This window comes from Trachemys scripta, chromosome 9, assembly GCF_013100865.1.
Source record: "Trachemys scripta elegans isolate TJP31775 chromosome 9, CAS_Tse_1.0, whole genome shotgun sequence".
Classification (NCBI taxonomy): domain Eukaryota; kingdom Metazoa; phylum Chordata; order Testudines; family Emydidae; genus Trachemys; species Trachemys scripta.
The window spans coordinates 45217562-45232043 of NC_048306.1; the positions used below are offsets into that span (position 1 = coordinate 45217562).

Consider the following 14482-nt stretch of genomic DNA (forward strand, 5'->3'; position numbering starts at 1 on the left):
AAAAGCATCCCATGTCACCCTGAACACCTCCATGCATGGTACTGCCCTGGTTTCCTGCACTCCCTTAGAATGTTGTTACTTGTGAATTTCAAGGATGTTTTTGCTTTTACCTGGCGGGCTGTGGCAGATACACACATGATGCTCTCACCAGAGATATTGCCAGTACTCGGGCAGAGGTTCTGGCTGGGCACTCGACGCCCATAAAATGCAGATAGGATGCTAATGGAGGTCTTGTGGGGACAAATGACTCCCAGTTGCTCCCCATCACAGGCGTGGGCTGTGTGGTTCTTCAGCACCTTTTGAAGGTAACCTGAGAGGAGTAAAACACACAGATGTTGTATGCAGGGTTGTTGTAGCCATGCTAGTCCCACCTTGTCTCTATAAAATAGAGAGAGTCATTAGAGCTGGGAAGTGCTAGAGCTGCAGGGAATGAGAACACAGCCTCCAGACTCCTGGCAGCAGGGGGGAGGAGGGCGGAGGGGGAGGAAAGGGATGGCCCTGAACTGGGGCAGTATCCTAGGCAAATGCAAACTCAAAGAGGGAGGGAGATGTTGTGGCAGGGAGGGGAATGCACTTTTCTGCCAGGCAGGGGAAGGGGAATATTGTACCAAGGTCTACACCAGCAGTTCTCAAACTATGGGTCAGGACCCCAAAGTGGGTCACAACCCCATTTTAGTAGGGTTGCCAGGGCTGGCATTAGACTTGCTGGGGCCCAGGGCCAAAGCCTGAGCCCCACCACCCAGGGCCAAAGCCAAAGCTCGAGGGCTTCCACCCTGGATGGCAGGGGCCTGGGGATGAAGCCCTTGGGCTTTGGCTTTGGCTTTGATTCTCCCCACCTGGGGTGGCAGAGCTTGGGCAGGCTCAGGCTTTGGTCCCCACTCCTGGGGTCTTGTAGTAATTTTTGTTGTCAGAAGGGGGTCGCAGTGCAGTGAAGTTTGAGAACCCCTGGTCTACACTAAGGGTTGTCCAAAGTGGGATAAAAGTAACAAAAACCAGCTCAGCCACTTGGAAAGAATAAGCAAGAGTTGGAGACAAAATTTGTTTTTTTTTTAACCCGTCTTTAAGCTAAAAGAACCAATTGGGGGTTTTCAAGGTTTTTGGTGACATAACAAACTTACTGTAGAAACAGACCAAGATGGTTCATAGATTCATCGCTTCTAAGGCTATAATCTAATATTTTTCATAACAGAGCTTGGGGATTTAATAGCCAGGATGGGTAGTGAATTGGTCAACCTAATGCCAGCATCCCTTCTAGGTTTTAGGCCTTGTCTACACTGGAATTTCAACCCCTGATGTAGCTGCATCTGTGTCTACAGGAGTCTGCACTATTTACACCAGTTCAGATCTCACCAGAGAGGCTACACTAGGCATTTGTAGACAAGGCCTTAGAGATCCACAAACCAACAGCACCCCAGTTTTACAAGCAGGGCCGGCTCCAGGTTTTTTGCTACTCCAAGCGGCAAAAAAAAACCCAAAAAAACGATTGGCAGCACTTTGGTGGCAGCTCAATCGAGCCGCTCCATTCTTTGGTGGCAGTTTGGCGACGGGTCCTTCACTCCCTCTCTTCCTCTTCAGCAGCACTTCGGCGGCAGCTCAAAGAGGAAGAGAGGGACTGAGGGACCTGCCGCCGAATTCCCGCCGAAGACCCGGACGTGCCGCCCCTTTGTATTGGCCGCCCCAAGCACCTGCTTCCTTAGCTGGTGCCTGGAGCCAGCCCTATTTACAAGCAAGAGTCAAAGTCTCAGAAACCCTTGGCCTAATCTATGACTCTGAGTAAAGGAGTCAATTGATCAGATTCTTTTTCAATCACTGGTCTGAGAAGCTCTGAATTCACAGCTGGTGAAGAATCTGGAGAGCCATGTGGTGGGGCTGTGTACATCCAGCTATCCCCCATCCCTCCAGCTGGGCTATCTGGGGAAGGAGCTGCCATCCACACCGACTGTATCCACACGTGCTCTCTGAATCCATCCAGAAACCCTGGTACCAAGCTCTGCTGTACAATGGCCTCTTTTACCTTCCCAGTACTCAGTGCTGACACTAACCCTTTGATGTCTGGAGTCAGAGCTCCTGATAGTGCAGGGTTTCCTGTATGCAGACTCATTCCGGGCCCCAAAGGGTTAATTATACACTTGGACACAGCAGCAGATTTTTTGATCATTTTCTTTCCTTCTCTTTTCATTGGTGAGAGAAGAATAAACATCTGAAATCTGTCCCTGGAGGGCCTCGGGGTTTCACAACTGGTTCATTCATCTTAATGTAACTACAAAGAAGAAAACAAGAAAGGAAGGGAGGAGGACGGAAATGCAGCCAAGAGGGCAGCAGATCAACAGCTTTGGTGGGGTCCCTGCAAAGCCCACCTCCCCCAGAGGGGAAGAAATGGCATTCCTTGGAACGGGTGCTGGTTCCAGGAAAGAACAGTGCTGACCCAACAAGGGCAAAAGAGGGAGGCTCTTGGGGCACTGGTGTCCATTGAAAGAGGCTGACAGGATCAACAAGGCCACAGAGCAACATTCATATCCTGGAAAAGTACTGCTCTTCAAGGGTCCCCACAGAGTACAGTGATTCAAGTGTGGAATATGGTTGCCTAGAGGCCCCAATTAGGATCAGGTCTGATTTGTTCTAGGCACTGCACATACCTGCTAAGAGACAACCCCTGCTTCAAAGGACTTATGATCTGAAGAGATGAGACAAACAAAGGGTGGGAGAAAGCAAGTGTAGTTATTCCCATTGTACAGATGGGGAAATTGAGGCAAAGAGAGATGAAGTGACTTGCCAAAAGCCATGCAAGGTGGTGGTGGCAAAGCCAGAAAATGAACCCAGGGTTCCTAATTCCCAGCCTGGTGCCTTATCCTTTAACATTTAATTTAGTGCTGTGAAACAAGACAGACTGACAGCCCCAAAGACCGAAGTGTTCCACTGAGCCAAAGGACAGGGCTGGCTCAGACGATGGCAGTGCCAATTTCCCCCATTGGGACCACTCTTCATAGCCCATTCAGTCAGTTGGTCTCTTTGTGCCATGGCCTGCAAAAGACCAATTACTGTAAATTAATGTGGGCACCTCTCCATCAAAAGCTAGACACAGTGCACGAGTTCATGTCACAAGCAATGCATCAATAGCCAGCAGAATACAGGTGTCCATCGACCAGTGAATCACAGGTCAGAGCGTGCCTCCGGGGCACCACAGCAAATACACCTTAAGTGTAGGTGGCAAGCAAATGACAGAACCAGAGGCTCAAGTTGATTGGTGGAGGAGGGTTCTGACATGTGAGATACAAAACAATAGCCCACCCAAGTTAGAACTTACTGCTAAGGTGCTTAACCAGCACCAGTAATAATTCCTAGCAGAGGTGTGTCATTGATACACCAAGGAGGAAAATACACTGTGATAGGTGAATCTAAAAGCCCAAAGCTGCCAAAACCTCAGGATTCAGCATCCAAAGAAGTGTTGGCATTTCTTTGTAACATGCAGGGTGCTGGGAATTGTATAACAAGACAGATATGTACAATACACCACACTCCGTAGGGTTTAATTTTTGTAAAGAAACACACCAACCTTGGCTGTACAGCTAAAAATCCACTGAGCACAGCGACAAACCCAAAATATAACTTATTTTTAGAAACATTCATCATCTTGATGCATAGTCACAGTTGTAAGGATGTCATATTCCCTTCTAGATAAGCACATATACTCATAATCACACGGTCTTCTCCCACATGCTTCCCTCCTCTTAATTCACTTTCTCACTTTTGTCTCATCTGCACAAAGGTCCAATTGTACAAAAATGTATGCATCTGCTTAACTTAATACACATGAACAGTCCATTGAAGCATTGGGACTACTTATGATCGTATGATTTTGCAGGATGACCAGCTTAGATTGTAAGGTCTTCGGGACAGAGACTCAGTCTTTATCTATATTGTAAAGTGCCAAGCACATCTATGATTCTATAGAAGTTACAAATGATAATGTTAATAATTATTACTCCTTGTTGCAGATTCTAGGTAGTATAGTCCAAACAGCAGTGCCTATGCTAAAAAGTACTAGGATTAGAACTACCATTACATTAATAGATTTTAAAATCAGAAGATACATTTTTATCAATGACTTGGAAGTAGGGCTGTCAATTAATCGCAGTTCACTCACGCGATTAACTAAAAAAAATTCATCACGATTTAATTGCAGCTTTAATCACACTGTTAAACAATAGAATACCAATTGAAATGTATTAAATATTTTGGATGTTTTTCTATATTTTCAATTATATTGATTTCAATTACAACATAGAATACAAAGTGTACAGTGCTCATTTTATATTATTATTTTTATTAAAAATACTTGCATTGTAAAAATGATAAAAGAAATAGTATTTTTCAATTTACCTCATACAAGTACTGTAGTGCATTCTCTTTATCATGAGAGTACAACTTACAAATGTAGATTTTTTTTGTTACATAAAAACAAAACAGTATAAAACTTTAGCATCTGCAAGTGCACTCAGTCATAGTTCTTGGTCAGCCAATCGCTAAGACAAACAAGTTTATTTACACTTATGGGAGAAAATGCTGCCTGCTTCTTATTTACAATGACATCTGAAAGTGAGAACAGGTATTTGCATGGCACTTTTGTAGCCGGCATTGCAAGGTATTTATGTGCCAGATATGCTCAGTATTTGCGTGCCCCTTCATGCTTTAGCCACCATTCCAGAGGACATGCTTCCATGCTGATGATGCTCATTAAAAAAATAATGCATTAATTAAATTTGTGACTGAACTCCTTGGGGGAAAATTGTATGTCTCCTGGTCTGTTTTACCCACATTCTACCATATATATCATGTTATAGCAATCTCAGATGATGACCCAGCACATGTTCGTTTTAAGAACACTTTCAATGCAGATTTGACAAAACACAAAGAGATGTTTGTGAGATTTCTAAAAATAGCTACAGCACTTGACCCAAGGTTTAAGAATCTGAAGTGCCTTCCAAAATCTGAGAGGGACTAGGTGTGGAGCATGCTTTCAGAAGTCTTAAAAGACAACACTCCAGTGAAGAAACAACAGAACTCGAACGTCCAAAAAAGAAAATCAACCATCTGCTGGTGGCATCTGACTCAGATGATGAAAATGAACATGCTTCGGTCTGCACTGCTTTGGATCGTTATCGAGCAGAACCCATCATCAACATGGACACATATCCTCTGGAATGGTGGTTAAAGCATGAAGGGACATTTGAATCTTTAGCGCATCTGGCACATAAATATCTTGCGACGCCGGCTACAACAGTGCCATGCAAATGGCTGTTTTGACTTTCAGATGACATTGTAAACAAGAAGTGGGCAGCATTATCTCCCACAAATGTGAACAAACTTGTTTGTCTGAGCGATTGGCTGAACAAGAAGTAGGACTGAGCAGGTCTGCCCGGGGGGGGGGGGGGGGGGGGGCAAGTTGGGCAATTTGCTCCAGGCCCCGGGCTCCGCAGGGGCCCACACGAGAAGGGCTGAGGCTCCCTCCCTGGCCCTGGCCCGACCCCGCATCCGCCCCTCTCCCGGAGCCTCAGCCCATCCAGGTGGAGCCTGAGCTCCTCCCCGCTTGGAGCCGCGTGGTAAGGGGGCGGGGCTATGAGCTCCGGGCCGAGTGACTGGAGTTCAGGCCCCGCTAGAGCTCGCAGCCCCGCCCCCTTACCACACGGCTCTGAGCAGGGAGGAGCTCAGGCCCCACCGGAGCCACGCTGCAGTGCTGTCCAGGGACGCTCCTGGATGCGGCGCGCTGAGGGGGGAGCCGGGGGTAAGGGGCCCAGGGGGTTGGATAAGGGGCAGGGAGGGGCAGAGGTTGGGGGGTGCTCAGGGGACAGGGAACGGGGGGGGGTTGGATCATGGGCATTCTGGGGGTCTGTCAGGACTCAGCCGGGGGCCGCATAGGGGTCGGGGCAGTCAGGGGACTGGGAGCAGGGGGGGGGTTGTGGGGGTGGGGTCCCGGGATGGTGGTTGGGGGGAGGTCTCTGGGGGACGGTGAGGGGACAAAGAGCAGGATGGGTTGGGGATTCTGAGAGTGGTGGGCAGTCGGGGGGGCAGTGGATGTGGATGGGAGTCAGATAGGGGGCAGGGCCAGGCTGTTTGGGAGGCACAGCCTTCCCTACCCTAAAGCTCATCAGCAGTTTGAGGCTTGCAGACGAGCCAAGCTGTTAGCTTTTCCATTAGGGCTGCCGTCCCTTTCACTTCTCAAATGTCAAATTAATTTCAGTGCCATAGGGAGATTCATGTCAGGGGAGTGTAGCTTCATTTAAAATTAGCCACTGTGGGAGGGATCATATGAGAAGAGCAATATCCTACACCACCTACCTCCTACCCAACCCTAGCAAGGGAGACCCCCCTCTCTGCATTCCCTGAGGCTTCAGAGGGGTTAATTCAGTGTTTCTCAAAGTTTTGTACTGGTGACCCCTTTCACATAGCAAACCTCTGAGTGCGACCCCCACCCTTATAAATTAAAAACACTTTTTTATATATTTAATACTATTATAAATGCTGGAGGCAAAGTGGGGTTTGAGGTGGAGGCTGGCAGCTCGCGACCCCCAGTAATAACCTTGTGACCCCCTGAGGGGTCCCAACCCCCAGTTTGAGACCCCCCTGGGTTAATTTAATTTTAGCACCCTGTGTCCATTCACATGCATGTGCTATTTTGAGCATTTCAGTTTTCACGACATAGGCTCATCCCAGATTCTGGAACAAGCTCAAATGCTCAGTTTGTGGAATATGTACATAAGCTATACTAAAGACAAACCCCAGTAACCGTCTCCAGTTTGTGAGGGACCCCATGGAGCCAGTCTCTAGGAAACAGACAAAACAGAGGTTAAGTCCATTAATGGCTATTAGCCAGGATGGGTAAGGAATGGTGCCCCTAGCCTCTGTTTGTCAGAGGGTGAATGGAGATGGATGGCAGGAGAGAGATCACTTGATCATTAACTGTTAGGTTCACTCCCTCTGGGGCATTGGCCATTGTCGGTAGACAGGATACTGAGCTGGATGGACCTTTGGTCTGACCCAGTATGCCTGTTCTTATGTTCTAACCTAAATTAACCCAAAGTTGTGGAGACAGATATGAGTCAAGGAAGCCAGCAGAGTATCAGAAACCTGGAAAAATCTCTGACTGGATGGGCTCACGCGTTTGGTCACAAGCTGAAGTTCAAAAGTTTTGGATTTTTTTTTAAGCAGAATTTGTTTATTGTTTCTTTAAACAATCAAACATAGCAAGTAGCAAATATTTGACCACACACTTCTGAAACCCCAAACCATATTCAGGTTTTGGCAGACTAATTTCAGCTTTTTAATAAAAAAAAACAACAACACAACACATTTTGAAGGAAAGCAGACATTGTCCATGATTTTTTCTGCTTTTTAAAACCCCCTAGTTTTTGATCCAAAAAAAGCTTTGACCCAAAATATTTGTCCAACCCTTTTAATGAGCTTTAGTGCCTTTTAGCACTAGCTGATGCTGAGAACCAGTGATACCTTGTAAAGAAGTTTTCTCAAAACTGGGTTTGTGCCGAGGTGTGGAAGATTTATTTTTCCCAGGGCCGCCCGTGGGTGGGGGGCGGGGGGAAGTGGGGTAATTTGCCCCAGGCCCCACAGGGGCCCCCACGAGAATATAGTATTGTATGGTATTCCGAAATTGCTTTGCCCCAGGCCCCCTGAATCCTCTGGGCGGCCCTGGGACTGAGTGGACTTGTAGGCTCTACAGTTTTACATTGCATTCAAAAACAAAGTCATTATTTTTTGTACATAATTCTTCATTTGTAAGTTCAACTTTCATGATATAAAGGTTGCACTACAGTACTTGTAATGGGAGAATTGAAAAAATACTATTTATTTTATCATTTTTACATTGCAAATGTTTGTAATCAAAAATAAATAAAAAGTGAGCACTGTACACTTTGTATTCTGTATTGTAATTGAAATCAATATATTTGAAAATGTAGAAAACATCAAAAATTATTTAAATGGTATTCTATTATTGTTTAACAGCATGATTAATCACGCAATTAATGTTTTTAATGTGCGATTAATTTTTTTAAATCACTTGATAGCCCTACTTGGAAGAAAACAAAATCATCACTGATAAAGTTTGCAGATGAGACAAAAATTGGGAGAGCAATAAACAAAGACAAGGACAGGTCACTGATTCAGAGAGAGCGGGATCACTAGGTAAACTAGATGCGAGCAAACAATGTACATTTTAATACAGCTAAATGTAGATGTATACATCTAGGACCAAAGAATGCAGGCCACACTTACAGGCTCGGGGACTCTATCCTGGAAATCAGTGATTCTGAAAAAGATTTGGGGACTGTGGTGGATAATCAGCTGAACAGGAGCACACAATGTGATGCTGTGGCCAAAAGAGCTAATGTAATTCTGGGATGCATAAACAGGGGAATCTAGAGTAGCACTAGAGAGGTTATTTTACCTCCCTATTTGGCATTGGTGCAACCACTGCTGGAATACTGTATCCAGTTCTGGAGCCCACAATTAAAGAAGGATGTTGATAAAATACAGAAGGTTCAGAGAAGAGTCATGAAAACAATTAAAGGATCAGAAAATCTGCCTCATAGTGATAGACTCAAAGAGTTCAATCTTTTTAGTTTGACAAAGAAAAGGTGAAGGGGTGACTGGATCACAGTCTACAAGTATCTACCTGGGAAACATATTTAATAATGGGCTCTTCAGTCTAGCAGAGAAAGGTCTAACACAAGAATCAGCAACCTATGGCACGAGACCCAGCAGGGTAAGCACCCTGGCGGGCCGGGCCGATTTGTTTACCTGCCGCGTCCGCAGATTCAGGCAATCGTGGCTCCCACTGGCCACGGTTCACCGCTCCAGGCCAATGGGGGTGGTGGGAAGCAGCGGCCAGCACATCCCTTGGCCCGCGCCGCTTTCCACAGCCCCTATTGGCCTGGAGTGGCAAACCGCAGCCAGTGAGAGCCACGATTGCCTGAACCTGTGGACACGGCAGGTAAACAAGCCGGCCCGGCCCACCAGGTTGCTTACCCTGGCGAGCCGCATGCTAAAGGTTGCCGATCCCTGGTCTAACACAATTCAATGGCTAGAATTGTAAGCGAGACAAATTCAGACTGGTAATAAGGTGTAAATTTTAACAGTGAGAGTAATTAATCCTTGGAATAATTTATCAAGTGTCATTGTGGATTCTGCATCGCTGACCCTTTTAAAATCAAGATTGGGCGTTTTTTGTAAGAGATCTGCTCTAGGAATTGTTTTGGGGCAGGTCTCTGACCTGTGTTATACAGGAGGTCAGACTAGATGATCACAATGGTCCTTTGGACCTTGGAATCAATGAATCTGGCCTCCTGCATAATCCTGGTCATAGACATTCATCCACTGATTCCTGTAGTGGATGGACTTATTCTTCCCAACTATGTAAGTCAACCCTATCAAGCTCAATAATTTTGGGGCACTTAAAACATACCAGGCCAAATTCAGCCCAGGTGTAAGAATGCACCAATGTACTTGGCCTATGAGCCAAATCCTGAAGCCGACAGAGTTACTAGGGATTTACACTGGTGTAACTGAACACAGAATTTGGCCCTTTGGGACCATCGACTTCAGTGTGGCTGCACTAGAACTGGGAGAAATTTTTTGGTCGAATAGTAAATTCACCAAAAAAAATGCAGCTTTGTGGTGACCAAATCTTGATTTAAAGACTTCAATTTACAGAGAATCCACCATTTACTCTAGTTCAAACCAGCAAGTAACCTGGACCCCATGCTGCAGAGGAAGCAAAAACCCACCATGGTCTCTCCCAATCTGACCCGGGGGAAAATTCCTTCCTGACCCCAAATACAGCAACCTCTTAAACCCTGGGCATGTAGGTGAGACCTGTTAGGAGAATGTGAAATAAAAAGGGTAGAGACTAAACAATAATAATCTTGCTTCTGGCCTTGCTTTTAGTTTATACAGGCTGAATAAGCAAGCAAGAGAATGTAAGTGAAAGCACAAGGCCGCACCCCCACTCCCACCCCAAGCGGGTAGTCTTGCCTTTCAGTAACAAGAGAAGATAAGGAGCTAATCGAGCAGCGGGAGGGTATATAGATGAGACACAAAGTCTGCAAGAAAGTGACCATGGCCAAAAGAAACCCTGCTTCTTACCCCTCTGTCAGGGTTCCCTCCCCACTCTGAACTCTGGGGTACAGATGTGGGGACCTGCATGAAAGACCCCCTAAGTTTATATTCCACCATCTTAGGTTAAAAACTTCCCCAAGGCAGAAATTCCTTTCATTGTCCTTGGACAGTATTGCTGCCACCATCAAGTGATTTAAACAAATATTCAGGGAGGGGCCATTTGGAACCCTATATCCCCCAAAATATCCCCCCAAACCCCTTCACTCCTTTTCCGGGGGAGGCTTGAGAATAATATACCAACCAATTGGTTAGCAATGTGAGCACATACCAAATCCCTGGTTTTTAGGACACTGAAAAACAATCAGGTTTTTAAAAGAAGAATTTTATTTAAAAAAAAGTAAAAGAATCACACCTGCAAAATCAGTATGGAAGATAACTTTACAGAGTAAATAAAAAGATTTAAAATGCAGAGGATTCCCCTCTGATTCTGCTTCCCCGTGACAAAACAGGAATAAAATTACCTTTTAGTATAGGGAAAATTCACAAGCTAATACAAAAGATAATCTAATGCATTTCCTTGCTATTATTTACAATTTCTGTGATTTTAGATGTATCATTTCAGGATCTTTTTAGGAGATTTTTTTTCTGCCCTGGTCCCTCTCTCTGTCTCAAGAGCAAACACACACACAAGAGAACAAACAAAGCCTTCCCCCCAGATTTGAAAGTATCTTCTTTCCCCATTGGTCCTTCTGATCAGGTGCCAACTAGGTTAATTGAACTGATTAACCCCTTACAGGTAAGTGATTCTGTACCTTTGGCCAAGAGGTATTTTATATTACTGCGTACATAAAGGTTGTTACCCTTCCCTTTATATCTATGACACTCTCCCATCAGGTACAAAAGAGGTAGTCTCATGGCCCCTAGACTCAAGACCTTCCAGAATGGAACACACCCATATATTGGAAGGGGTGGTACCAAGGGAGGGGCACTACAAATGTAATTAAGTTTGCCAAGAAGGTGGGGGGGAGAGGAGGGAGAGGGAGCTCCGTCGGCGTGCAAACCTAGGGGTTAGGAGTAGAAGGGGGTTCTATCAGCATATAGAACTGTAGTTGGGGGAGGGGAAGAGGAAAACTCTATCAGCGTATAGAGATAGCCCGACTGGTGTGAAGGGCTACAGAATATGCTTGCTTGCTTAGCCCCAATAAACCCATTGAATTGCCTGCAGACTGGACTCTGGACTATTATTTTCCAGCGAACTGTGTCTGGGAACTGAGAGGGAGGAGGGAGATCCACTCCCGCCAACAAGACCCACCAATCAGACACCTGGGTAAAAATTATCTGTAGTAACTCAGAGTCCTCCCCATCTAGTGTCCCATCTCCAGCTGTTGGAGTGCCTACATTAGCAAGATTTGACCCAGTGAGCACATATTATTATTATATTTGCTGTAATATGTTATTCAGGAACCAGAACCATAAGTTATTTTTAAAAAACCCTTAAACGGCAAGATTCAAAGAGGGATTGGACATTTATACATATAACAAGACTATGCAAACATCAGAATTAATGATAAGAACAAGACTATTGGAAGCGATATAAAACTTCCTGCTTCAGGGCTTAAGACAATCTCTAACTAACTACACCTCTACCTTGATATAACGCTGTCCTCGGGAGCCAAAAAAATCTTACGGCATTATAGGTGAAACCGCGTTATATTGAACTTGCTATGATCCACCGGAGTGCGCAGCCCCGCCCCGGAGCACCGCTTTACTGTGTTTTATCCGAATTCGTGTTATATCAGATTGCGTTATATCGAGGTAGCGGTGTATTAGGGATCAGGAAGAGATCTTCATGGGGGACAGATTATCACCCAACCGCCTACTGCGGAGTTTCTTGCACCATCCTCTGAAGCAGGGTGGATTTGATTTAAATCTAAGTGATTTAAATCATGATTTAAATCACTAGTCAGGAAGACTCGATTTAATCATGGATTTCTACATAAAAGTGCATTCTTGTTCATTGTTATAACCTTAATACATATTCTTCACAACTCAGAGACAGATGTAGGTTTCATTTTTAGAAGGTACACACACACTATACATTTTTAAGTGATTTATTTTGAAAACTTTTCAGATTAGTTTTACAGCTATATCAGAAAATGAATGATTGTTTGGTTATTTCATTTACCAAAGGTAATTGAAGCAGATATTTATGAAGTCACTGGGAGGTGAACTATCCCCAATTCAACAGGTTAATCATTAATATTTGGAGGATTTTCTTGCTATGCTGTATTAGGAGGAGAACATCACCAGACAGACATTTAAATTGTTTTATTTAACTAAAACAACAACGTTATGTATTCTGGATTTTTTTCTTCAACAGCATCATATAATATTTTAACAAAACAAGCTATGAATTTTTGACTTTAGTTAAACATTCAAGTTTTTTAAAATCAGGTTTGTTTTTGTTAAAATTATTTTTAACTAAAATACTTAAATGAAATATGTAAAAAAAACAAACAAAAATTAAATCAACTATGTCAGCTAGGAAACATGAGAAACTTAAAATATTGGCTTCTGCTAACTCGGTTATTTTCACCTTCATTTTCCTGTTTGTTTAGAATCTGGAAAAGAAAAACAAGCTTTTCTGCTTTTTCAGGTCCCAAACAATTTCTCAATTTGGAGTGAATTAGTCCAAAGGAAGAAAATATTCTTTCTACACCGGCAGAAGAAGCTACTGCTGTTAAAAGTGAGATTATCACTTCAACAGTCTCTGAATCCAAGTGCTTAAGTGACTTCCACCAGTTCACTGGTGTGACTTTCTTTAAAACATCATCAGCAAACATATTTCTTGAATGGTTCTGTCATGGAGTGTGGGGGCAGTCAGGGCTCTGCCCCAATTCCTGCGATTCGCCGTGACTCTTAGCCAGCCAGTTAAACGGAAGGTTTATTGGACGACAGGAACACAGTCCCAAACAGAGCTTGTAGGTACAACCAGGACCCTTCAATCAAGTCCCCGAGGGGGGGGGGGCAGGGAGCTTAGGGTTACCATACGTCCTCTTTTTCTCGGACATGTCCGGCTTTTCGGCAGTCAAACCCCCGTCCGGGGGGGGAATTGCCAAAAAGCCGAACATGTCCGGGAAAATGGCGGCTCTGCTCCTCCCTGACTCTTCGGCTCTGTTTAAGAGCCGGGCTGCCCGAACGCTACCGGCTTCGGGCAGCCCTGTGCCTCCAGACCCTGCGCCGCCGGAGCCAGGGAGGGGAAGTGCCCGGCTGGGGGCACAGGGTCTGGAGGCAGGGGGCTGCCCGGCTCTTAAACAGAGCCGAAGAGTCGGGGAGGAGCAGAGCCGCGGCGGCTGGAGCCTCCAGCCGCCGGGGCTCTGTGTAACTGACACAGTGTCAGTTACACAGAGCCGCAGCCGCTGGAGGCTCTGTTTAAGAGCCGGGCTGCCCGAGAGCTACCGGCTTCGGGCATCCCCCGTGCCGCCGGACCCTGTACCCCCAACAATCTTCTATTCATTGAACTTTTTGAAAATTTGCACTTTTAGAGAGAGGTAAGGGATTGTCTCTGTGTACACAAATTTGCAAAGGGGCAATAGGGTTGAGGTCTGTTATTTCTCACCTCTATATATTATTTATTTATTTAAAAGTCTTTTGCTGTTAACAAGCATGTTATCTCTGGAGACACAAATCCACAGTTTGAGAACTGCAAAACTAAGCATCTCTGATGGTATCTTCTAGACTGAGCACTGAGTCCCATTGGGTAGATAGAAAGATTAACCAAAATAATCTATACAGAAGCCCCTGGAACCCCATAAAATTGGGTCCCTAATCCATGAACTATTGGAACTCATTTACAAAACTTTTCTTAAACATTACATGAATATAGTCTCTCATACTATAGAATTAGAATGTATAATCCCTATTCCATAATGAGATTTCTTTGAGCTATAATGTATCTTAATTAAAACTACCTTTAGATAGGTTTTTTCCTCAAAAAGCATTTTATCAAAAAAGTCCATTTTTTCCATTTTTTTTTAAAAAATCATTGATTTGTATGCTCTGAAGCATTTGGCACCAGCCACTGTTGGAGATGACACTGGACTAGATGAACTACATATTTGATCCAGTCTGGAATTCCTAGGTTCCTTAGAACAGGAGCATTCTGGGAACTGTAGTTCAAATGGTCTCACAGGTCCAGGGCGGGGGAAGCGGGGGGGGGGGGTCATACTTTTGGCAGCCCACACCACCTCCAAATATGGCCCAAACAAGAGAGATTTCATTGCTTGATAGCCTGCCATACATGGTGCTGACCTGTTCTTTAAACTCCTATGTATATTGAATGGCCAACTGAGCT

At 44.8% G+C, this 14482-nt stretch overlaps 1 protein-coding gene across 3 annotated transcripts in view; it reads right to left on the reverse strand.

The window, feature by feature from the left end:
- Positions 1–14482, reverse strand: part of LOC117882691 (protein eva-1 homolog C-like) — a 39498-nt gene that overhangs the window by 20604 nt on the left and 4412 nt on the right. For all 3 annotated transcript variants that reach the window (XM_034781333.1, XM_034781331.1, XM_034781332.1), the window contains exon 2: positions 111–310. In XM_034781333.1, coding sequence (XP_034637224.1) covers positions 111–310 — 200 coding nt within the window. The remainder of the gene's footprint in view (positions 1–110; positions 311–14482) is intronic.